This window comes from Neopsephotus bourkii, unplaced genomic scaffold (assembly GCF_033783945.1).
Source record: "Neopsephotus bourkii isolate Nb327-2 ecotype Australia unplaced genomic scaffold, CSIRO-AGI_Nbou_v1 NB_1638, whole genome shotgun sequence".
NCBI lineage: Eukaryota > Metazoa > Chordata > Aves > Psittaciformes > Psittacidae > Neopsephotus > Neopsephotus bourkii.
Genome location: NW_026902113.1, coordinates 9,470,769 through 9,495,401, shown reverse-complemented (window position 1 = coordinate 9,495,401; position 24,633 = coordinate 9,470,769). Strand labels below are relative to the sequence as shown.

The 24,633-nt window shown below is 42.6% G+C and overlaps 1 protein-coding gene, 1 long non-coding RNA gene and 2 other non-coding genes across 4 annotated transcripts; all 4 read right to left on the bottom strand.

Moving 5' to 3' along the window:
- Nucleotides 1–4,674: 4,674 nt before the first annotated feature.
- On the bottom strand, nt 4,675–9,466 carry RPL21 (ribosomal protein L21). Its single transcript, XM_061374631.1, has 6 exons — nt 9,392–9,466; nt 8,218–8,296; nt 7,595–7,656; nt 6,386–6,498; nt 5,613–5,763; nt 4,675–4,812 (listed from the first exon to the last, which is right to left on the bottom strand). The coding sequence occupies exons 2-6, from the start codon at nt 8,282–8,284 to the stop codon at nt 4,723–4,725; spliced, it is 483 nt and encodes a 160-aa protein (XP_061230615.1). The 5' UTR covers nt 8,285–8,296; nt 9,392–9,466; the 3' UTR covers nt 4,675–4,722.
- Nucleotides 6,194–6,326, bottom strand: LOC133223702 (small nucleolar RNA SNORA27). The gene has a single exon (XR_009728657.1). It is a non-coding gene; the product is annotated as a small nucleolar RNA SNORA27 (small nucleolar RNA).
- Nucleotides 6,717–6,791, bottom strand: LOC133223701 (small nucleolar RNA SNORD102). Its single transcript, XR_009728656.1, has one exon. It is a non-coding gene; the product is annotated as a small nucleolar RNA SNORD102 (small nucleolar RNA).
- A 9,323-nt stretch (nt 9,467–18,789) lies between the features above and the next one.
- On the bottom strand, nt 18,790–19,391 carry LOC133223576 (uncharacterized). The gene is made up of 2 exons (XR_009728612.1): nt 19,019–19,391; nt 18,790–18,843 (listed from the first exon to the last, which is right to left on the bottom strand). It is a non-coding gene; the product is annotated as an uncharacterized LOC133223576 (long non-coding RNA).
- Nucleotides 19,392–24,633: the final 5,242 nt, after the last annotated feature.

Genomic DNA, 24,633 nt, shown 5'->3' with positions numbered 1-24,633 from the left:
CCTAAAAGCGTTTGGCTTCCAGAAGTTGGTGCTGTTGTCATCTGCTTCCACTGACATGGGATCTTGCTTTGGCCTTGCTCACCGTGCCAACACAGACTGTTTTTATGCATTTCTTTACAAATGAGCTATTGGAGTACATTTAACTTGCCCTTGGAAGAATGCCACCAAAATGAGTCTGTCCCAGGCAGCTGCTTCCCAGGTGCCGAGTTGTGAGTGCAGCAGTATTAAACAATCACCAACCCCAAAACTCAAGGAGCTCCCCGCTTCTGGGCATGCTGCCTCGCCTGATGCTGAGAGGGCAAACAGTGATGGTCAAGCACAGAGATGACAGCACAGAAACACAGGCAGGACACCCTGCAAAGGAAGTGATTTCCAGGGATCAATGGGCTGTCACTCCATCACCACCTAACTCTGGTGCAGCAGGAGCAGCTCAGTAGGTTGAAGCAATAGGGGCTCAGATCAGCTGTCCTCAAGTGTTTCCCCTATCTGATACCCACAACAGAAGATTACAAAAGGAGTAGTTTGTATATCCTCTTACAGCTGCTTACCTGCCTTCTCCATCAAGGAACAGGGCTGAAGGTGTCTGAACATCCCCCTCCCTGCTCAGGCATGCACACTTCAACTGCTTCCTCCTGGGGTCCTCAGCCTGCAGCCCGTCTGCACAGGCATGATTCCTCCTCCCTAGTCCTTTCTGCCCTTTCACTGACCCCCCTGGCCAGGCACAGAATTAGGACTAACTGCCTGCACAGCCCTCAGGGAGCCTCGGATGTTGGTGCCAGTGACAGGCTAAACCAGATGAAGCTGACAGCTCAGAAAGCTTCCTTGCTTCTTCTCCAAGAGACAACAGGAGATACTTGGCAGGGTCTTTGGCAGGGAACCAGCTGCAAAGTCCAAGGCAGTAAAACCTGGTTAGGAGCCGAAAGCTCAGCCCCCACTTTGTAATTGGGCTCCAAGGAACAGAGACAAAGCACTACACTGAAACATAACAGCTTGTGCTAATCCATAAGCACTTTATCCTTTCACATGTTGTATAGGGACAAGCTGTGCACCAGCCCTGGGATAATGAAGCCTCTGTACCAGAAGAGGACTGGAAAACAGGCAACATTAATACTGAACTTCAGCAAAACTGACTTTTGAATTGATTCCTAGCAGCTCAAGGTGTGTCCAGTTACATGGGAAACCTACAGCTTTGCACATTTCACAACAGTTCTCCACAATTCAAAGTATCATGGAATGAAACAAAATTCAACTGTCACAGTGTGAAAACACCTCTGTAGCTGGCAGGCTCACTGCAAGGTTTTGCTTTCCAGGCACAGCCTCAGAACAGGGGTGTAGACAACCAGTTACAGCTAATGGGTTTAAGTATGTGTAACTCCTTCCACAGCAAGCCAAAGGGGACAGGAACTTGCAACTCCAAGCACCCTAAGAAAACACGCTTCCTCCACCCAAGGGGGCAGAGGCTGAACTGCCAAAATCACTCACTCCCCTCCCAAATCTTCTGCAAGTTCTGCACACAATTAAAACTATTCTACCAAGAGAGACAATTTTCAATTTAGACACTAGTTTCATGACTCAAAGTGTCCTGACAGGCAGTTCTTCCACAACTTAACTCACAGATCTCTACCTTTTGCCACAACTGTGCTGAACACAGGAAGCAAACTTCAATAGCAGGTACTAAGACTGGTAAATACCTGGGTTGTGCTGCTGCAAACTTGAGACTACCAGGAAAACTACCACTGCACCGAGGGGAACTAACAGGCAGTGTCTATAAACCCAAGACAGGTTAAGCTGTAGCTAGCTTGTCCTGCTTTCAAACACTCACCCCCACTCAAAAGGCTACCCTCTTCCTGTACAAACCAGCTTCATTTTCAGTAATTTCTGGGAATTCTGACCAAGGCACGCATTCCCTCCTTCTCCTCCCAGCCCACACACGACTTCCAAACAGTATCTACTGTCAGCATTGCGACTTTAAAAACACTCACAGTAAATGGACTGAGAACTGTTGTAATACACAGCTTCTCCAGAAGCACAGCTCTTAAATGAGATCCCAGCATGCTGCCTACTCTTACTATTCCAAACTGCTGAAAATAAATTCAGAAGTTTATTACTCCCTCCCACTTACAGTTACTGGTAACCATCCCATCACGATGCTACGGCTAATTCACTGCAATCCTGACAGTTAAGTACAAACCAAACACGGAACCGAATAACTTACACAAGCATGTGAAGAAAATGTAAAAACACCATAACTGAAGATTGTACCCAATGAAGCCTCCCACTTAAGTCCTCCTTTCCTAATGGAAAATGATGCTTATCTTGTGAGCCAAATAGGGATTTTAAATTGCTGTGGAAACTGGCAAGCCAAAGATGATAGAGGTCTAAGGCTCAGCATACAGATGTATCTGCTCCAGCAAAACCCCGCCTGGTCATAATAGCTAAGTGCATAAACCGTGACAATGGAAGTTAAGATTCACAGACCTTCCTTCAAGAGATGGTGGTACACTTTATGTCCAATACATATGGTGTCAAAAGACACTACCAGCATCACCTACCAGTCTGCTAACAGAGCAGCTTTGTTCATCTTCTTCAAGGCATTTCCAAAGTCATTCCAACAATACAGCCTGTTCTAGTTTCTGAGATAGAAGCCTGGAGAAACTTCAAATGTAGCATCTGCTCACTGGGACTTTGAGCATTCAGTACCTAAAGCCTATCACCCTTAAATATCAGGCCAAGCCACACAATCATAGAATCATAGAATAGTTAGGGTTGGAAAGGACCTTAAGATCATCAGGTTCCAACCCCCCTGCCATGGGCAGGGACACCTCACACTAAACCGTATCACCCAAGGCTCTGTCCAACCTGATCTTGAACATTGCCAGGGATGGAGCATTCACAACCTCCCTGGGCAACCTATTCCAGTACCTCACCACTCCACGCAGCCTTCTCTTCTCCAGGCTGAACAGCCCCAACTTTCTCAATCTATCTTCATATGGGAGGTGCTCCAGTCCCCTGATCATCCTCATGGCCCTCCTCCGGACTTGTTCCAACAGTTCCATGTCCTTTTTATGTTGAGGACACCAGAACTGCACACAATACTCCAGGTGAGGTCTCACAAGAGCAGAGTAGAGGGGCAGGATCACCTCCTTCGACCTGCTGGTCACGCTCCTTTTGATGCAGCCCAGGATACGGTTGGCTATCTGGGCTGCAAGTGCACACTGAAGCCGGCTCATGTTCATTTTCTCATCAACCAGCACCCCCAAATCCTTCTTCGCGGGGCTGCTCTGAATCTCTTCTCTGCCCAGCCTGTAGCTGTTCTTGGGATTGCTCCGAACCAGGTGTAGGACCTTGCACTTGTCACGGTTAAACTTCATGAGGTTGGCATCAGCCCACCTCACAAGTATGTCAAGGTCCCTATGGATGGCATTCCTTCCCTCCAATGTATCAACCGAACCACACAGCTTGGTGTCATCGGCATAAATTCAACATCTAAAAGCTGCATTCTGTGAAAATGGGAACACTCACAATCAAATGGTAGGTAAGAGCAAGCAGCCATTAATCCGTTTATCTGTAAACAACCCGTTCAGTTTGACACTTAGGCACCTCAGAATTAAGGGCAAAAGCAAACCTCATTCTTTCCTAAACTTATTAGCTGTCCTGCAACTACCTATTCAACAATTTTTAACAGTCAATACCTACAAATGGCTTGAAGTCAGTAGCTTCTCTAATGGTACTCTACATGTAGACACTACTGGCAGCTAAGTAATGCCTTACACCACACTTAAAAAGGTAAAATATTACCTATCCATATCTGCAACAGTTAAGCTTGAGTTTATGCACTTTCAAAGCTAACCAAGCAGATTACCTTTTGCACTTTCTTTAGCACTCCTCACATTTTCAAACAACACTCACAAAAACAGCACTGGTTAATTAGCAGTCAGCTGAAGATTTCTTCCAATTAAACACTGGGTTTCGTGAAGGAAGTATCAATAGATCGGTGAGATGACAGGAACAAATTAGAACATCCAGGGAAAAGTTTAGATTCAACAGACATGAAACAAACATACAAAATGCCATGTTCAGCTACGACAGCCAATTAAAATGATAAAAATCAAATCACAAAGGCTGCCAGTTTTGGAATTAAAGCCTTATTTCTAAACCATCATTATTCCATAAGAATGCTTATTGGCCTGGGGTGTTGTAAAACCCCTTTCTTCAGAGGTTCAAATGGCAGAACACCAAAATCTGCCTGCAGCCATTTCTTAAGAGGCTGCTTTCAAAAACTGTTTCCACAATTCTTTGGTATTAATCTGAGGCCCCTTAACCAAAAGCTTCTATCAATGGAATCTGAAGCTTGTTATCCCTTTTCCCACAAAAAAAAAAAAAAAAGCTTCAAGTGACACTGTACAATTCTTTGCACATGTACTGAGTTTACTGGTGAAATATTCCATTCTCTCATATTGCCTCAGGATCATCATTAAGCTTTAGCAAGTTTCAGTGTTCCCAGGATTTATGGTGTCTATGAATAACTGAACTGATAAGCAAAAGCTGTAGACAATGCAAATGACCAAGCACAATGTAAGGCAAGTTGAATAAACAAACTTCAATAAAACAAAAGGTTTTTAAAGCAGCTGTTAAAAAAAACAACCAGCCCTGAAAGAACCAGCCACAATCACATACACTTGTCCAAAACCAAATCTTTAATTTACTTCTTTTAAACAAGCCTTATGCCATGAATTCATAGGGAATTGGCTCCAGCAGCTCTGGGTCCTTGCCATTCGTTCTCACAAAGTGTGCTTCCCTTGGTGGAGCAGGCTGTAAAGAAAATTAAAAAAACAAACTCATGGCACTAAAACTCAAAAGCAACCTTACAGAAAATTAATTTTGACAACCACTGAGCACCTTACTTTATTGACATTACAGCAATTTTACCATTAATAGTTTCTTTGCATTTTGATTCAAAGAACAGCAGTAAAAAAATTATCTGCTAGGAACTGTCTTTGACTTTGCTGAATGCAAAATCCCTACACTTTACCCTCTGCAATTTGCTAATCTAAATTAACACGAAGTGATGTACCAGTTCCAGAAACAACAACTGGTATCTCACTCTCTGAAGTCAAGCTATTAATTGTTTTCTTCAGGGTTACAACAAAAATTGTTGTAGCTAAAGTCAGCTAAACCAAAGTCAACACTGATCCTAGAAACCAGCCAAAGCTTCTGCTGCAGGTCAGCAGCAGAACAGGAAGCACCTGTCCCTTTGTTTGCAGCCAAGGCTGCCATCTCCACCCAGGAACACCACAGGTCTATTCAGGCACCAAAGGTATCAGAGCTCAGAGGCAGACACACTGCATGCTGCCACTCTACTCTGAAAGAAAAACCACCAAAAGTAACTTGGGTTCACAGTCCTTTCGCAGGAAGTGAGGGAGGGAGCAACAGACACTTCCATACAATCTGCCACAGACATGTGGTTTTCAGAATAGGTGTTTTTTTGGGGGAGTGTTTGTGTTTGAAAGACACAAAAAGAGCTCAGAAACAGTGTAGCACTGATATTTTGGAAGAACACAACATTTTACTCAGCTGGTTTGGTTTTAGCTGTTTGGGGGCTAAAACATTACCTGGCGTTTCAGTTGAACCCAAATGCCTTTTTCTTTTGCTTCCTTTTTCTTCCTTTCATTCTCTTTCACACGCTGCAGAAAGCTGTCTCTGCTCTTGGAATGTTTAATATGCTCAATGCGCACATTGATTCTCTTGGCAAGAATCTTGCCCCTAAGAAAGGAAATCAGTTTTAATTTACTGCACTTGAAAAAAAGGCCACTTCAAAGCTAGTTTTATGGCCCTTAGAGGAGTAACTCCATAAGCAAAATCAGATAGTTTTTCTTTAAAGAGCAATCACTTAAAATATACTGCTGCACATACAAACCATATATAACTTTGGTAACTGAAAGCTTATTAATATATAATAATGTGCTGACAATTTCAGATTAAGATTGTGGAGAACATGTGAATTTTAACCTTGCAGCACAAAAAGAACTGTGTTACTCCTGGAAAAAACAACCAGTTGTCCTTTTCTGTCCAAGCTGTTCAAAAATCCAGTGAACAGAGCTACAAGCTAATACCTAAAAGGGCTTCAGTATAAATGTGAGATTTGGCTGAAAAGCCCCGTCAGGTAACGTCACTTTATGTGCTGCTCAATAAAAACTGTTTCCTCTGACAGGATCCAAGTCAAATGAGCATCATTTGCTTGGGTTATAAAAAGGATATACACTTTACCCACCTTGAATGACCAATCAAGACAATAGCTGTCTAACTGGCAAAGTGAAAGGAGGGTGCAATTACAGATTAACTTTCCTAAACATTAAGTTTCAGGAAGTGGAATTTCAGTACTTACTTGACCTGCTTGTTAACAATAATGCCCACAGCATGCTGGGTAACATTATATACCCTTCCAGTCTTGCCATGGTAACACTTGTGGGGCATACCTTTTTGAACAGTACCCATACCCTGTTAAGAGGTAAAACAAGAATAAAGTGTAAACTCTAACTTGGGGAAGGGGGAAAAAAACCCAAAAAGCACCATCGACGACTTTTCTTTCAGAAGTTATTTAAAGTACAGATTACTTGATATTCATCTAAAAATACTCACATTTTATCTGTACATTAGAATTTATAGCCATGCATTTGTATCTGAAGACTACTAAACTTTGCTGTGAAAATTCTGGTTGCTTTCAGTGTCGGTGAAATGACTTATCACCTTGCTTTCAGCAAGCAATCACATGAGACAATCATCATCAAGCTCCAGTGTATCTAGAAGTATTAATTTTGAACAGTGCAGTTCTCAAAAAGTCAAACTAAAAGCAAGCAAATTACACACCATCTCCTGTGTGATGGTTAAAACTCTGCATTTCAAATGGAATGAAAGGATTCAACAAAGTAGGAATCCTTGGTGAAAGACTTTCAGATTCACAACAACTTAACTTTGAAAGTACAGTGGATTTTAAAGAACAAGTTACAGAAAATACCAAGTGATGGAAAATGCTGCTTCACTTTTATCCTGTATTAATACATATGATGTACCCTTAAATTTATTTCTTAGTTTCTAGTTTTAATATGGCTTCACAATGACGATCCCTGTACATTAAGTATAGTCCTGCAGTGACACAGGGTCACAAGATGTAACTATCACCTACACCACCAGAACGGCTCTTCTGAGTAGCAGCTACAAGTCAGGCCAAACAGAAAATCTACTAAAATGACAGGGGATTCCTTTCAAAGTAGCAGTAGTAGGCACCGTACAGCAATCCCAGTATTAGATACGGCACCTTTCACTCATGGTTTTCAGCTGCATATGGCAGTAACAAAGCACAGCCAAATGTTTTTATCTATATATACACACACATATATAAAAATAAAACCCTACATAAACCAGTGTGACACTTAAGTGTTACTTCTGGTTCAGTAGCACTGTTACCCCAGTACTGTTTCAAAAGTGAGTAGCAAGTATATGACCCAAGTAACAACAATAAAAAAGACCACCTCAAGAAACTGGTGACTGAAAAGGTCTACTTTAGCTTTCAACTACACAACATTATAGAAAGTACCTTGATATCAACTATATCACCCTTCTTGTAGATGCGCATATAGGTAGCCAGAGGGACAACTCCTGTTAAAAGACAGATTTGGATACTTATGAAGCCCCCAGTTTCACACACACACAAAAATGGGTGGGAGACAATATTTCAAATATAGGTTCAATTTCAAAAACCTAACACTGAAAAATCAAACCATTTTTTACAAGCAATAATTACTTCTTCACATACTTCTAATAAAAAAAAAAATAATCCAACTAACTCAGGAAAAAAATACAGCTTTACTTTCATCCCCAATGCAGAAGTTGGAAAGGCATTAAACTATTTACCACTTTGTTGTGAACACAGCTGTTCTCACTGGACACTGCTGAGAAGCAAAACTGTACATTTTGTTAACTCTTGAAATATTTCCTTCACCTTGAAATTAATCCTCAAGCACTGACAGAATGTTGTTACTGTTAAGCAATCAGAATCCAACGCATACGCTGCAAAAACTGACAGTTTACTTGTGTATCGCGCAGCAGTTTTTAGCCCGAATTGTCAGAAATCCTTTGCCACAAGCCACTGTTTTACAAATGCTGCCTAGGGGCTGTTAACATCCAACAGGCAGCGTTCCTACTGTAAGGTATACTCACCATGTTTGCGAAACGGCCTTGAGAACATGTAACGTGTCCCCCTCCTCTTTCCCTTTGTGTTCGTCATTTTGGCTTATTACTCTAAAAAATGAATGCAAATTATTCAGAACCAGGAGTTGACTAAAAATCCAACTGACAGCATTTTCAGACACTTCAGAAAAATCAAGACTTCAAGCTTATTCATAATGACACCACTTCCAAATTGCTGGTCTATTCAAGCAGTGCCATTAGCTCAGAAATCTACAGAAAGCAGTATTTTTAGAAAAGGAGCACAGGATAACTCAGGTTAGAATGGATGTTAGCAAGCTACCTAGCACAACCTACTTAAAACAAGGCCTACTATGACCAGTCCAGGCTGTGCAGAGCTTTGTCCAGTCAGGTCTTGGAACTCTTCAAGGATGGAAAAACTACTGCACAGCTTCCCCTCTGGGCAGCCTGTTTGGAGGCCTTTCTCATGATTTAAAACTTTTCCCTTATACCCAGTGTGAGCTTCTCATTTTACCTCAAGCCATTTGTCTCATGCTTCTGCCTCATACCGCTGTCAACCACAATGTCTGTGACCCATGTGGCTCCTGCCCCATGTCCCTACCTTGCCCCCAAAAGCACCTGTTTCTGGTGGATTAAATCTAGTTGCCTCAGCCTCTCCTCACATAGCAGCCACAAGACATGATTCCTGCCCGTGGCAAGGGGGTTGAACTAGCTGATTTTAAGGTCTTTTTCAACCCAGACCAGTCTAAGAGTCTGTGATTTACGGGACGCTGTGTAATCTGGCACGAGGCGCGCGCATGCTTAAGCAGATCGGACGCCAACCACCAGGCCCGTCAGCGAAAGCCAAGCCCCGGTGCTCCCGATTTCCGGTCCTACCTCGGGAGGCTGCCACAGCCGCCCAAGCTATGCAAGGCCGGACTGATCGGGCCCGCCGCCATGTGTGCCACCGGCCCAGCGGAACCGCACACCTGCACCGCCACTGGCCCCAGCGGCTCCTCCATCCCTCAGCAGCCTCCCGGCCCGGCGCCCCTACCCGCGCCCTACAGGCCGCGGCCCCCTCACTCCCTCAGGCTCCTACCACAGCAAGGCCTGGCCTCACCGCCCCAGCCAAAGCCAGCGGCCACTCGGCCCCGCCACCAGCGCAGCGGGACGAGGTCCAGCCGCCCTCCCGGAGCCGCGGAGGCACCTGAGGCCAGCAAGCGGTGCTCAGCGAACCTCACCGTGCGCCCTACAAAATGGAGTCCCGGGACGAAAAGAAAGAGGCGGTGCCGCGGCCGCACTTAACATGGGGGCCTTGGCGGGGCTGCCCGAGCCGCGCCTGAGAAAAACTCCTGGTAGGTGCCTGCCTGCCTGCCTGCCTGCCTGCCTGCCTGCCTGCCGTGAACCCACCACAGCCAGCTGTGGGGCACAGATCCTGCTGGGCAAGGACGGGTCTGTCAGCCTGAGGTTTAACCCGTTTGCTGGAGCACGGACAGATACCGGTTTTGTCACGGCCGTGAGACGGGGCTGAGGGAAGCTGGCAGCAGGGTGGCAGGGAAGCTTTGTCTTGTCAGGGATCCCAAGGAGCAAGTGCTGTGTTGGGGTGGCTGGCCTGCTGTCCATAAGGAATTACGTTTGGTCATTTTAACTATACTGAGCCCACAACATTAAAGAAGCCCACATTAAAAGAGTCCAGAGGAGGCCATGAAAATGATCAGAGGACTGGAGCACCTCTCTTATGCTGACAGGCTGAGAGATTTTGGCTTGTTCACCCTGGAGAAAAGAAGGCTCTGGGGAGACCTTAGAGCAGCTTCCAGTGCCTAATGAGGCTGAAAGAAAGCTGGAGAGGGGCTTTTTACAAGGGCAGGTAGTGATACGACAAGGAGGAATAGCTTCAAACTGAAAGAACGTAGACTTAGATTAGGTGTAAGGAAAAAGTTCTTTACTGTGAGGGTGATGAGACACTGGCACAGGCTGTCCAGAGGAGTTGTGGATGCCACATCCCTGGCAGTGTTCAACCCAAGGCTATTTGTAGTTCTATGAGAGCCTTTTGCTGCTGTGTGTCTGTTACAGCTGCCTGACTGGAGACCGCATTGTCCTGGACAGGAAAGCATGGTAGGAGAAGCAAGCCAACAGCAGAAGCCAAAAGGCTGCTCAAGGTTTAGGGTTTATTATTATGGGGTTTCTTCTTATTATAATGCCATCATCTCCAATTGGTGTGGCAGATGTTCCACAAAGATAAATTAGGCATGGATTCTCAACAAAGAGCCTTTGTACAGCCACAGGTTGCATCAGCTGTGTGGTGCCTGAAGATGGAGCGGGCTGGTGAGCAGCTTCCAGAGCTGCTGGTGTGACTCACTGTGTTTGTGCATCGTCAATATTCAAGCAGACAGGATCATCATGGGAAGCTGATTGCAGGGAATGAGTCAAAAGAGGGCCTCCTTCCCCTGAGCTAAACACGCAGGGACAGTTCAAAACTTGTCTTGGCAAGAAGTTACCCTGCTACAGGAATTTCTGTTTTGAGTGAAAGCAGCACTTATTTAATTTAGGGGAGGGATGATTACTTAAAGCTGCATATAAAAACATATTTGATCTTCTGACTAACTTCACAGTTATTCTAATGTCTTGCAAAACTTAAGCCCTTTCTATCATCATTTGAAAGCTAGTTTAATATTTATGGATTGCAAGAATGGATATGGAGGACTAAATACACTGTCAGGTTCTGCCTGCAACGCTAGCTGGGAGAGCATGTTATGACGGACAAAGGCCCTGTCTCCACATGAGACCTCTTGGAGTAAAGTGTTACATTTAGAAAAAACATGTATGTATTCCAGCTCCGTACCATGAAAATTCTAAATTTGCAGCACCTGATATCTACACATTGAAAATCTGTATCATTTAATATGCATTCAGCCTAGGAACCATGAAGCTTCTTCAAGCATGAAGATAGTTATGAGCCTGAACAGCTCTTAAGTAGGGAAGCCTATTGGCAACAGATAGAGAGATGTCAGGGAGGATATCAAGCAAAGTAAAGACAGGAAGCCAAATCCTGAAAGGCATTATCAAATAAAGGGAGATAGGCGTTTTCAGTGAGCTGAACACCTTACTCTTGCCAAGGGCTGACATAGAGGGCGTATCTCCACATGGAGCAGGAAGGAGAGGGCAAGAAACTCCACATGTTAAAACTCCTGTCCAGGTACACAGCATATAAGTGCAATTTGTAAGGGAGCAGTAACTGTGAACTTAACTGAACTCTCCTTTACTTGGGGCCAAGGAAGACATTCAGGATTTGCTACATTTTTTTTCCTGAATAATTGCATGATGGGCATATTCAAAATTTCAGTAATGTTTTTATTCATAAAATTGACCTTGATTAGCACTTTCTGGGATCCTTGTTCAGCTCCACATTTCGAAGAAACAATAATGTTTCAATGTTTGTTGGCACTGGCCGTGCTGTCTGGGTCTGATCCAGAAGTCCAGTTCGTCCTATCTACCAACATTTCATACACGTGTTCCCCAAACTGTGGCCTCCTGAGCACTTAAAGGCTGCAGAGCCTTTGTATGTTGCTCACAAAAGGACTTCTTAATAATGGCTGTCTCCAACAGATAAAGCTGCACAAGTTGTGGGGCGAGTTCTTGTCTGGAAACTGGAGCTAGCAGCCAAGCATACATGGAGGAGACCTGCAGCTCTACATTCCAGACTTAACGTGCTCCCCTTACTGCCCTGCCTCATCCCCTCAGAAACCCTGGCTAAACTGCTCTTCCTTCATCAAACTGCAGTTGTAAGATCCAAATTCCAGTTTCTGTTAGGCTGTAGAGAAAATACCACATCTGGTTCTGTTTCAGAACCACATCCTCAAGACTGGGGTGAATGTGACTGGCAATGCCCATCTTAACATGAAGATCTAAAAACCCATGAAGGTCCCAGGTAGGTGCTCCACCCATTAATGTGCTCTGGAAATCTACTACACCATGATAGACTGTGTTTTCCTCCCACTCTCTCTGGCTTGGAGGTAGAGCAAGACAGGGAAAGCAGCTTCAGTGAGAGCCAATTCAAAGTTGCTGGGGAAAGGAGCTTGAAAGGGAGGGCTCATTAGAAGTCAGAGGAGTGGGGACTAGATAAACATCACTTTGTTTTTCAGAGTGGAAAGTACCATGCCAAAAAAATAAATAAACCCCAAACATTTCCTGTCCCCAGGCTCCCACAGTCAGGATTCTGGTATCTTCTCTGGGAGAGCCTCATTTTTATCCTGACACTTCTCTGCAGCATCTGGCCAACAGCTCTCTCCAAAGAATAAACGTGCTATGATGATTCTGCACATGGGGTTGTCAGGAATCCTTCACTGAAATTTTAATGCACAGTGGGATCTGGCTCGCTCCTACGCTCAGAGGACCAAGTGATACACAGAGAGATCTGGAGTGTGACATTCCATTTGTGTTAGGTTATTCAGCAGGGGTGTGGAAGGAATTTAAATTAATGAGAGTTTGTAAAGGGCTCTGAGGTGAAAAATGAAAAATATTCCCCTTCAGTAGGGTGCAGATCTCCCGTGTCTCACATGATGCATTCATTGTACAATAAAAGATAGCTAATTAGGACTAGAGCAAAATTTTAACAGAAATAACTGAGAATAGGTGTTAAATAAAGAGCATTGAAATCTGCAGTTCTTCTTGTGATAACACTGCAAAATGAGGAGTCTAAATTGAAAATCAAGATTGTGAAGTTAATTGGCTGCCCCATCCATACAAGCACTTTTGATCAGAAAGTTACTGACCAAAGTCATCTGTGTCACCTCTTGAGTTGACCCTTTTGTTCTGCTCTTTGCTCTTTCTAAAGGAATTGAGTTATGTGGCATCTCAAAGTCATGCTTCTGGTCCCTTTCATGAACTCTTTAGCTCCCTGCTGATTCTTCCTCTAACAACATTTTATTTCTGGTTGCCCAGCTCCTCATCCACAAAACTCACTCTGTAAATATAAACTTGAGCCTAGTTTCATGGGAATTAAAATCAATAAAAGTTGAGTCTAAGCAGCAATTCAACTTCCAAAAATGGCTGTACAAACTCCTTCAATGGGTCTGCTGTGGAATTGCAGAGGTGCCTCTACAAGTGGCTGTACTGAGCTGCATTGCCAGTGAGGCATTCCATGGAGAGAGGAATGGGAAATTCCTTTCTCAAAGACACAGAATGTCTTTGAGATAAATACAAAGGCAAAAACTATATAGACCAAGAACTGTGACGCCACACATGGGGGAAAGTGTTTGTTACACCGAGGTTACATGTATTAATTCAAAATGTTACTAGATGCAGGTAGATTGATACCGAAGCCAAACAAATGGCCTTTTTTTCCATCATTATCTTGACTGCCACAGAAAATCTGATATATGAACAAGTTCTCTCATTCAGCTGCTTATTTGAGTAACATGACATTCTACTTGTATATGTACGTCAGTGAATACGGCATTACTGACCATGCAGAAGTCATCAGGATCTTCCAGGTACTCTGTTGTATAACTGACCAGCCTTTCATGGGTACCAAATAATACAATCAATTTATCAAACTTCATTTTAAAAGCAGTTAACATCCCTTTCCTACCTTACTAATGGAGTGGCTCCTCAGGAAGCTGGTTTCCTTAATGTATCATTTTCTCAAATTCCTTGTGGTACCACTTTTTTGAGGTCACCTGTCCCTGTGACCCTGAGTCCAACCCATCAAGCTATGTACAAGCAACTCCTCACATTGTCAGCATCAGCTCACTATTTATTTAGCAGTTTTCACTGCATGCAATTAGCCACGTTGGCTGACACAGCTGATAATTACAGATACCTTTTGCTCCTTTTTCATGGTGGAACTGAGCTGCTGCAAGAAATAAATCTGCGTAAGATGGGGATTTTTGTGGGGCTTTCCTTTTGATAACATATTGAATACAAATATAGAATTAGCAGTAAACTATATTTTTAAAAATCTGTTTCTTCACAATCCCCATTAAGCTCTTTGCTGGCCCTCTTGGGAGCTGTTCACTACAGTTGAAGAAACACCTGGCTTAATGATTAGGAACATACTGCTATTTTGTCTTTATTTGTTCATGTCTGATCTTACATGTACTTCTAGCTGGAAGAACAAGAATGCTTGCCCTTTTTCTGTGATTGTTTACACAGAAGAATATGCCCTTCACACATTCATTGTACTAAACGGAATAATCAAGGCTCTTGGAGCCTCCAGACACATGGCATGCTCTGTGCATTTGCTCTCATTCCCACACATCTCTCGAGTATCAGTGACCAGATTTGTACACAATAGTCCCAGTTAGCTTACTTAATGTGCACCCATTATTTCTGAGATGCTTCCTGTTATTACTGAAATTATCACAATCCACAAAACATAAAGTTCCTAGGATTGATATTTTGTTTGGTTGGTTGTTTTGCTGGCTGCAGATGTTTCAGTGCTTGTCCTTAACCTGCTAGCTGGGAACTAGGAGACGACGTTTTAATCTTAAACACTGAGCAATGGCAGGCCTCAGTGATTTTGTTGGCACAAGGTCAGTTCTCACATATTGATGATTTTGCTCAGGTAAAACTTGTAAGTGTCTTGGAAGAACTTTTGTCTATAAGGAATAAACAGGACAGAATTGGCCTTTAATCCCTGTTGGCCAAAACAAAACAAATACACTAAGAAAAGCTGCAGGCTGGCAAGGGCCAGATTTAGTTGACTTTTTCCTCATTTGATTTCTAGCATGTGACTATTTTATTCACTATAAAGTATAATTTTAACAGGAGCTTAACTTGTGCCAATTAGTCTTTCAAGACAGGCTTAACTTCGGAGGGCAAAGTGCTTCAGTTTTAAATAGATCTCAATATAAGCTTTGTTGCTGAAATGTGATACCTGATCTAAAGTATTGTATATAAGAACAGTTTATTGTAATGGCACACTGAGTTTGAACTGATGAAATCTCACTATATTACAAAATGGGTTTTTTTGGTGCTAATTCTCAGGTGGGCTTGCAGATGACACCTAATTGTTAGGAGCGGTCAAATCCTTGAAAGGCAGGGCTGCCACTGAGAGGGACTGGGACAGGCTGGAGAAATGGGCTGCAGGAACCTTGAATTTTGGGACAGGCAAGTACAAAATCTTACACTTGGGTTGGAATAACCCCACACAACAGGACAGGCTGAGGGCTGACTGTACAGGAAAGGGCTTTGCTGAAAAGGACCCGAGGGTGCTGGTGGATGACAGCAATACGCCCTTGCTGCAAAGTCAGCTACATCCAGGACTGCATTAGCAAGAGGTTAGCCAGCAGGGCAAGGGATTCTTCTTTTCCATTTGGCACTTGTGAGGCTATACCTGGAGTATAAATCCTGATCTAGGCTCCTCAGGACATAGAAGACATTAATATACTGAAGCAAGCCCAGTTGAGAGCCACCGATGTGGTCACAGGACTGAATCACAGGGACATACAAGAAGCTGGAAGAGCTGGATTTGCTCAACTGGCAGAGAAGGAAATCTCTCTTCCACTGTTTCATGGCAAGGTGAGGAGAAGATGCAGGCACACACCTCTTGGGTGCACAGTAGAAGGACAAGAAGCAATGGATAGAAGTTAGAACATGGTAAATTTCTGACTCAAAATAATAAAAATGTTTTTATTGTAGAAGTGGTCAAAACTTCAACTGGGTTGCTCAGAGAGAATGTGGAATTCGCATCCTGAGCTTTTTAAAGCTCAACATGGCAACCTGATCTAGCTGAACCTGCTTTGAGCAAAGGATTGGATTAAAGACCCCCATAGGCACCAGAGATGGTCTTGAGTCTATGCTGATTCCAGCTTCTCAGCAGCAGGTGCTGTAGTTTAAAAAGGCAGCATGCCTAATGGATGCAACAACATAAAGTAAAAATGTGGGTGGAATCATTCTCTACTCTAGAAAACACTCTATGGCATTGTATTACTGTATAGGCATCTGAAGTAGCCATTTGCATTTCTTATTAATTATTCTAATTAGAGCCATTAACATAATTGTTTTTAATTGCTTATGTAATGGCAAATAACCTTGCTGAAAGGGCTATATAAAATATTGCTAGTTTTATTTCAAGAAACGTTTTCTACTTAGTGTTAGCTGAATTCCAGTAAGCACAAGTTTAAATTTATCTCCAATCTATGCCAAATTGAATTTGTTTTTCTGTATGAATACATAAAGACAAAATAGAATGTTTATGATTTTAATAGTGCTACAAAATGATCTTTTTAATAATGCATGAAGTAACCAGAGTTATTGCAAACTCAAGTACTAAGCAGATTGTAACCACCTTTCAGTAAACATTATTGTCTTACTCAAGTTCTGCAGATCTTCTGGATGCTAAAAGAAAATCCTATCCTGCTTCCATGGCCTCTTTGTGAAAGAAAAGGAAAGAAGAATCAAATACAGAAACCACAAGAGGAAAAAGCACACTGTTCCCTGCACCAAAGCACTTCACATGTGATTATAAGTCAAATTATATATTCTTTCCCCAGTGCTTTAGCAGTTTGAGTTTGTGGTCAGAAAATGTCAGCCTTCACTGAGTAATGTGCTTTTTACAGGCCAGCCAGCTTTCCAAAATGAGAAAGTCTGTAGCTCCTGCAGTCTTACACATACGAGTATCTTAAATGATGAATCTGAGGTACAGATGCTTTAAAACAGTTGTATTAAGAAAACAAAACAAAAAACCAAACATGTGCTTTTATTTTCACCCTGTTTTGAACATTTTCAGTCCTGCCATCATGCTTTTCAGTTTTCTAGCTTATTGAGCCCTAAACTTTTTATAATAAGCAAAAGGTGAATTTTTCAAGTAATCCTCATCACCTGAACCCTGGAATTGTGGTTGCAAGGGAACTATAAAATGTCACAAGGCTTGCAATGAGAGAGTTGGCTATGCTCTGACAACCACTGTCACTGAGACAACAGCTGCTCTGAACAATCACTGCAGCCACAAAAGAACAAATTAATGGTCAGTCAAGGAGAAGCAAAATGGAGAACAAAGGATAAACTTGACCAAGCTATGACCAACCAAGGGTAAACTAAACCAACTTTCCCATAATAGCACTTACTTACGGAGCAGGGTTATTTTCAGTTATCAATTCATTAATATTTGTGAAATGCTGTGGAGTCCTTCATGGAATATGCAAAATAATGCAAAATGTGAGCTAATTAATGTATGTGCTGCTCCAAGGCAACCACAGCTTGTCTGGGGGAGAGAGGCTGTGTAGGTGAGGGGGTAAAACAGGGAAAAACAAACACAGGGCAAATGGCAATAAGATGTGCCACAGAGGAAGAAGAGGAAATGAAATCGTAGGGGACATGTAAGGAGGAAATGAGGCCACATGGGACAAAGAGGTGATGCCTGGGTTACTGCAGTATAGAGACACAGGCACAAATCTATATGTAACAGCTTTATTACTACTGCTGCTCATGCAGTAACCTGTTGTTGTCTGTTTGGGGTTTTGTTGGGTCTTTTTGTTTTTCTTGTTGGGTTTTTTTGTTTTGTTTTGTTTGTTTGTTTGTTTTAAGAAAAAAATTAAGTATAACCGGAGAAAAAGAAGTATAACCAGATGGGAGTATTTAACTGACCATCTGCAAGTACAGAGGGTAACTGTGCATTTTTCAGGGTATAAATCTTCCAAGAGAAGAAGTCAAAAGCATTATACTTCTGTATTGCTGACAGAGTGAGCACTGTTTGAGAACTGATTTCAACATGCACTTGAACAATAGCTTTAGAACAGCTGAAGCACAGAATACGGCTGTGACATATGTTTCAATTAAAACAAAAATAATTAACCACCCGTTAGTGTCATGAAAAGCAGAGGCTATTAACAGTAAATGCTCTTTAGCGATTGTGTTATTTCCACAAAGCTGTTTCCAGTGTTTTTTCTACCCCTTATTGATAATGTTTTCCACTGTGTAGCTATCTGCCTGCTGTTTTACATATTCCTCCTCAGCTTCCTTTATATCTTGGTACTGTAGGAAACTGATTAGTGGGGGAGACTGTAATGATACAAAGGCTCTTCACCTGGAGGCTGCCTGTTGTCATATTGTGCGTCAGTGTTGTTATTACATGACAGCTAATTTTACTTCTGGAGAACTGCTGCGTAGATCACAAAAATACTGTCTTGCTGACTGCAGTGGGAAGCTTTGATGGTATTCTGGTAAAGAACAGAGAGACTGAGTGCCTTGCACTTCTCACCTCTAGTAATGGATTTTCCAAGTCAGTGTTAGATCACTGTGACTGACTCCTGAGTTTTTCATACTTAGGAGAAACCAGTTACTGAGATGATGGTTTTGCTTGTGCCTGTGTCAAGGATCAAAGCCATTAATTTTTAAAGAAAAGTTTCTACTATTGAAAGTATTTATTTCAATATTAAAAACCCCCTTATTTCTAAATGTACCTGTAGCCCTATTTCTGCAAAATATTATGTTCAGAACAATGTCAAAAAGCACCCAGTTACTATTCTCATACCTAGCTCATGCCCTTTAATATTGAGATAACTGAGACCCAAACTATACGCATTTCTTTTGTAGTATAAAATGATATCTTTCAAAAGAGTTATTACCTTTTTATAAATGGACTCTTTTCCTAAGAACTTTAACTTCAAGTTAGGATTCCACCTGCTTTTAGGAGTCTATAGACTCACACAGGGATAACTGTTTAGAATTCTACTGGAATAGGTTGCCCAGGGAGGTTGTGAATGCTCCATCCCTGGCAGTGTTCAAGGCCAGGTTGGACGAGGCCTTGGGTGATATGGTTTAGAGTGAGGTGTCCTTGCCCCTGGCAGGTGGGATGGAACTTGATGATCTTAAGGTCCTTTCCAACCCTAACTATTCTATGATTCTACTGTTATTTTCAACACAAATCATATTGAACACAATCCCTAATTCAACACAATTCTTATTCTTTACAGTCTCATTGGACATCTCAGCTGATGTATATATTAAGTGCTGTTGGTAGATATTTATATTCAGTTTGGTAGCATTAAATTTTGTATTTTCTCTTACAATTTTTCAGATGCTAGTAATCCTTTGTGTAATAACAGGTTTGTTTTTTGCTAGCTATGTATGTATGTCAAGATGCCTGGTATCAGCTGAGCTGTGAAAATGAAAGTATCAGAATATCCCTGTGTGTGAACTCTGCAAGAAACAAATACTACCCTCTGCTTAAAAAAAAAAGGCACAAACCAACAAAACCCAACACCCTTGCTTTGGTCTTCTGAAATGAGTGTAAGGGAAAAGTCATTATGTGTAAATTCTACCCTGTCAGAGAACTCTCACCCAATTTATTCTGTTTACAGATTTGATCTAAGAACGATTCTCACACCTCTGAGTGTCAGGTTTACTGATGGAATGTGCTCGGGAATGAAATAATATTCAACTATTGTGCAGTTGAATTCAACTATTGTACAGTTACAGTATCATATTAAGTTTTATAGTTTGGTGATAATTAATGTCTTGCTTATGATTACAATTAAGACTGATTTTTTTCTTTTGAACCCATGAAGTGTACAACTCATTTAACTACTTGCTCAGATCCTCCCATATCCAGTTAGTCCACCATCACCCCTCTGTCACAGCACCCAGACAGCATGTACGACTCTTCTGAAAATGTATCCTCAGCATAATTTACAGAGATTAATCTACTAATACAGATGTTTAACTATTTGTGAATCAGTACAGATAGTTTGATATAACATGAATTTCCAACTATATTTTCTGTTTGTCTCTTCTGTTCCCCATAAATGTGTTAACATTCCAGTTCTGTATAGTCTGATGCAGCTTCAGGTTTCCCTGGAATTGTGAAATACAAGTTCAGGAAAATTTCTTTTATGTCTAACTATATATTACCGCATAGCACAAATCCTGCAACACCTGCTGCCCACAAAGTAAAGTGCATATACATAGCTAGACTGGTTAATATATTGTGAGAATGGTGGAAGACCTTCACTGGGTTATGTATCAATAAAAATAGATGGGGAATAATTCAGAGTTTTCTTGCAAAAACCAATGCCCCTCCTCCCTTCCCCAACCCCCCACTCCTCCATCCCCTGATATTTTATGTCTAGATCCAAATTTAAGAATTTCCAGAACAAGTAAAAAGGTATATATACACAAACCAACTTGTTCTGACCTCAGACCTGACTCTGCTACGAGCAGAAGGCTGGACTAGAGACATCCAGAGGTCCTGTCCAACTCGAATTACCCTGTGGTCCTATGATCTTGCAGTCATGCTGTATACTAATCCAACCAGATGTGATATGTCTGCATTCAGATCCAGCAGCAACAGTCCAACCAGTGGGTGGTTTGACAGGTTAGTGGAGGGGTAAACAGATTCACGGGACCCATTCTGTCGTCAAGCAACGTTAATAAAAACCCGACATGCTCCAGATTCAGCAAAACCATCTGTAGTCACAGATAGATGATACAGGCACAAACACACCTGTACCGTGCCTACTCTTCAATTTCTAAAGCCAGCCTACCCACACACCATAGAGTAAATTGGGTGCCCGCCAAACCACAAGATTATGAAACAAGGAGAGGCACAGGGTGAGCAGCAGCAGTTTACACTTATTGTATTTTCCTTTTTGCTCCTCTGTGTCTATTAATACCTCTGTACATTTAGAGTGTAAGTTATTCAGAAGATAGAACAGGGTTTTCTCCTGAAGTCTTATGTAGTGACTAAGGAGGTGAAGTGCTTTGGACTCTTGATTTGTTTTTCTAGGTGTTAGGGTAATTCAAATACTGTGTAATAACAACAACACAACTCTAAGAGACTTTCAGGGCAGGGAATTAATTCTGTCTGTTCAACTAACATACTTCTGAGAGAAAAGCATCTATTCTTTAACCAAAGTCCTCAGGAGATACAGGATGGTCCATTTCTCATGGAGGCATATTCCAACCATTGTCTTCCACTGTGAAAAGTTGTGCAGAATTTCTAATTTGAATTTGTCTGATTTCAGTTTATAGGTATTTTTCTTGTTATGCCTCTTACTGTGAAAGATTAGAAATCACTGTAGCCACCTTCCAGTCATCTTTTGGAAAGCCAAACAGATTGTGCACTTTTAAGTCTTCCCATGCAAAGAATCTTCTCTAGCCTCAAATAACTTCTTGACATTCTTTTGACAACAAGGGCACTAGAGGCAAGTGCAGTATTACCACAAGAATCTCCCCAGTGCCACATGTAGAAGGAAAATAATGTCTCTTTCTACTTGCCACATCGGTGGTTACATTGTCAAGGATTCCATTATTTGCTCATATTGTAGCATTAGACTGGAAATTAATTTTTGCTGTCACCCCAATCTCTGCAGACATGACCTGCTCATTCTATTTTTAAGCTCTACTGATGCCTATATTAAAATACACTGTATCTGAATGGGATTAATTTACTAAACAATGCAGATCTTTTGATAACTCCAGCTTGCAATTAATTTCCCATTTAACCACTCTTTCTCTTCACAGTACACGAGTTTTGCTTTCTCATTGCTGAAAATACTAATACATGTATTTTTTTTTTCTGTATTAAGATGCTTGCGCTCTCCTGCCAGCTTTCCTGAGCAACTATACCCTTTGGAGCTGGTGTTCAGTGGATACCACCTACCGGTTTCCTGAATAAACAGGTCTGTTCCCCTAAAACCAAGTTCTGTATTCTGCTGCTCTCCTTCTGCCCCCACAGGATCATGAAATCCATTCCTCACTCCAGGCTAGGCTCTGAGAGCCAAGCCATTGATTACATCCCCCAGTTCTTCCTTGTTGGTGAAGAACCAATCCAGCTGTGAATCACCCCTGGTTGGCTCAGCCAGTATCAAGAAGTTATCCACGGTGTTCTACAAAATCTCCTTGACTTCTTGCATTCCAATGTGATGTGTTGTAGCAAATGTCAGGCAGGCTGAAACTCACTCAAGATCTGGGGTCTGTGATCAACAGACTTCCTTGCTCCTAGTTAAAGTTCTCTCCAGGTTGGCCGACCAGCAGGCAAAGATGCTCTTTTTGCGTTTTGTCAGGTGGATCTTGTCTCTCTCCCCAGTGACACAAGTTCTCACTGACATGTTTTCTCAGACAGGGTTAGTTACCATGCTGATCTATATGCATTGCATTCACTGTTTTCAAAGCTCTGTCTCCTCAAGCATACACAAACACATGCACAATCCTGGCCTACCCACCCAGTTTTTCCTTAGCTTGTCAAATACCTGGCATACTTAATTGTGAATCATTCCAATCACCATAAGGGTCTTAATGATGACAATTAAGTGATAATGTCCAATTCTCTTACTTGTTTGCTAATATTTTACCTTGGTTTTATGGTCAATAGTATTGAAAGTGATTCTGCGTTTCCCCTTGTTCTATGCGGTGATAGTTCAGTTTGCTGCTAACACACGACCTCAGTTTACATGGCACTGCAGAAAAAAATCAGCCTCACTCTATGTTACTAATTTAGCATCTTCCAGCTGCTCTGCTTAGTCTCCAGCCATGATTAACCCACACCTAGCAGATAGAGGCCAGCATAGCCCTACATCCCCCACTATCTTTGAAATGTGTCTGATACCCCACAATACCTAATTTTTCTCTTGGAAATATGGACAGAAAGAGCACTTCACACCAAGTATATTTTGCCTTCCTTCTCTAATATGTGGGCAGGAAGAAACTTGAAGGCAATCTCCGACTTTCCTTTTGAGTGCCTTTCAAGGTTCCTGCTGTTGTCTATGGCCTGTGCCATAGACATCAAGACATACTCGATGCCACGTAATTGGTTCCAAACTGAATTATCTCCCAGATAACAGTGTAAGCTTCTGCAGTAGTGCAATTGCTTTTTGTGGTTTTGCTTTGGGGAGACAACATGCTGTCGTATTTTCCTGGTGTCATTTTTTGTCAACTTTGCCCACTCCAGATCATACAGGAGTGGCATGTTTACTTAATACTGTAAGGACTGGTGCTGCAGACGTATTTGGCAGCATTGTATTTCAGTACACGAACTGCTGGATATCTGAAGGTTTGACACTATTAGCTGGCCAAATACCCATTCTTGCTTTTTTTGCACATCAAGTGTCCAATCCAGTTCTTTTGTTTCTATTCTCATTTCCCTGATGCTGTCCTCCCCCATGGTTTCTGTGGCAACAGCTTCTGAATGTAGTCATCCAAGAGGCATTCGTTTTCTGAAATACTATACTTTTGAAATACACACTTCTAGACCACAGATATTATGTAAAGGAACTGCTTGAGGATACTTCAGGTTGCAATAGAGTTCAGTTATAAGACTCCTGAAGTCATGTTCTTTATGTTTCAGGTAAAGTAACATTTACTATTTCAATTAGTTTCATTGCTAAAGATTGTTTACTTCTTAAAATGATAGAAAATATCATGATTTGACATTGCACACATTATCTTTTTTACAGTGAAAGGATGCATTTATGATCCAAGGCCTTACATGAATTAACATTATTCTTATTAATAATAATCATTTTCATCTGCTAAATGTACCCCATATATAAAAAGAGGCAGGGGGGATGTATCTTAGCTAGCTTTATGCTTTTTTAATGCAGGTAGGAACAGCTAGAACGACTCACCCAGATTTCTGTTAGTCTGCATAGACAGGCATATCTGAATGATTCACCTCCTTCCCGAACAGATACTTCCAGTGACTGATACAAATGACAACTCTACAGATCAGCTTTATTATCCAAGACGTCTGAGACTAGGGTATGCAAATCCCAGACCACAGAAACCAAACAGTTGGTCGTCTGGAGAGGAACTGAGAAAAAGAACTCACAGGTGCTGTGTGCCTCTTCATGTGCCCTTTATGCTGGGAGGGACCCCAGGGCTTTGAAAGACAACGGCTGTTCAGATGCATGAAGTCTAAGGTGAGCGTGCCATTATTAGTAGGTAAAAGTTTTCTACTTCTGAATTTGCCTTATTCTTCAGTTGCGAGTTAAACCTGCTCAATCTCTTCACCTCTCCAGGCCACAAGGGAACTCTTTCCCTTGAAGCGGCTCAGCACTTGCATTGAGTAGCACCCACCAAAACCAGGCCCCGCGCCCTCCCTCTTCCAGCGCCCTCACCCAGCGCCCGCCCGTTAGATCTCAGCTGTAGGCCACAGAAGTTAGCAAGAAAGAAAGGGGAAAGAAAGCAAGCACTGATGGCGGGGGGCAGCCAGCCCGCCTCCCCCTGCCATGTTGGGGCGCAACGACCCCTCCTGCGGCAGCCAGCGAACCGCCCCCGCCACTTCTAACGGCCCAAAGCGCGCCCCCGCCCCGCCCCCTCGGCTCCGCGCATGCCTGTTGGGGCGCGCTCGGCGCCGCGGGAGCCGCCGAGGGGGCGTGGCCAGCTCCGGGGCGGTGCCGCGGCTGGAGGGGCGGGCGGGAGGCTGCCGGTGACCCGGCGGGGCTCGGGCGCGGCTTGAGGCGGGGCCGCGCTGCGGGGCGTGGTGCGGGGCGGAGGGGAACGAGCCCC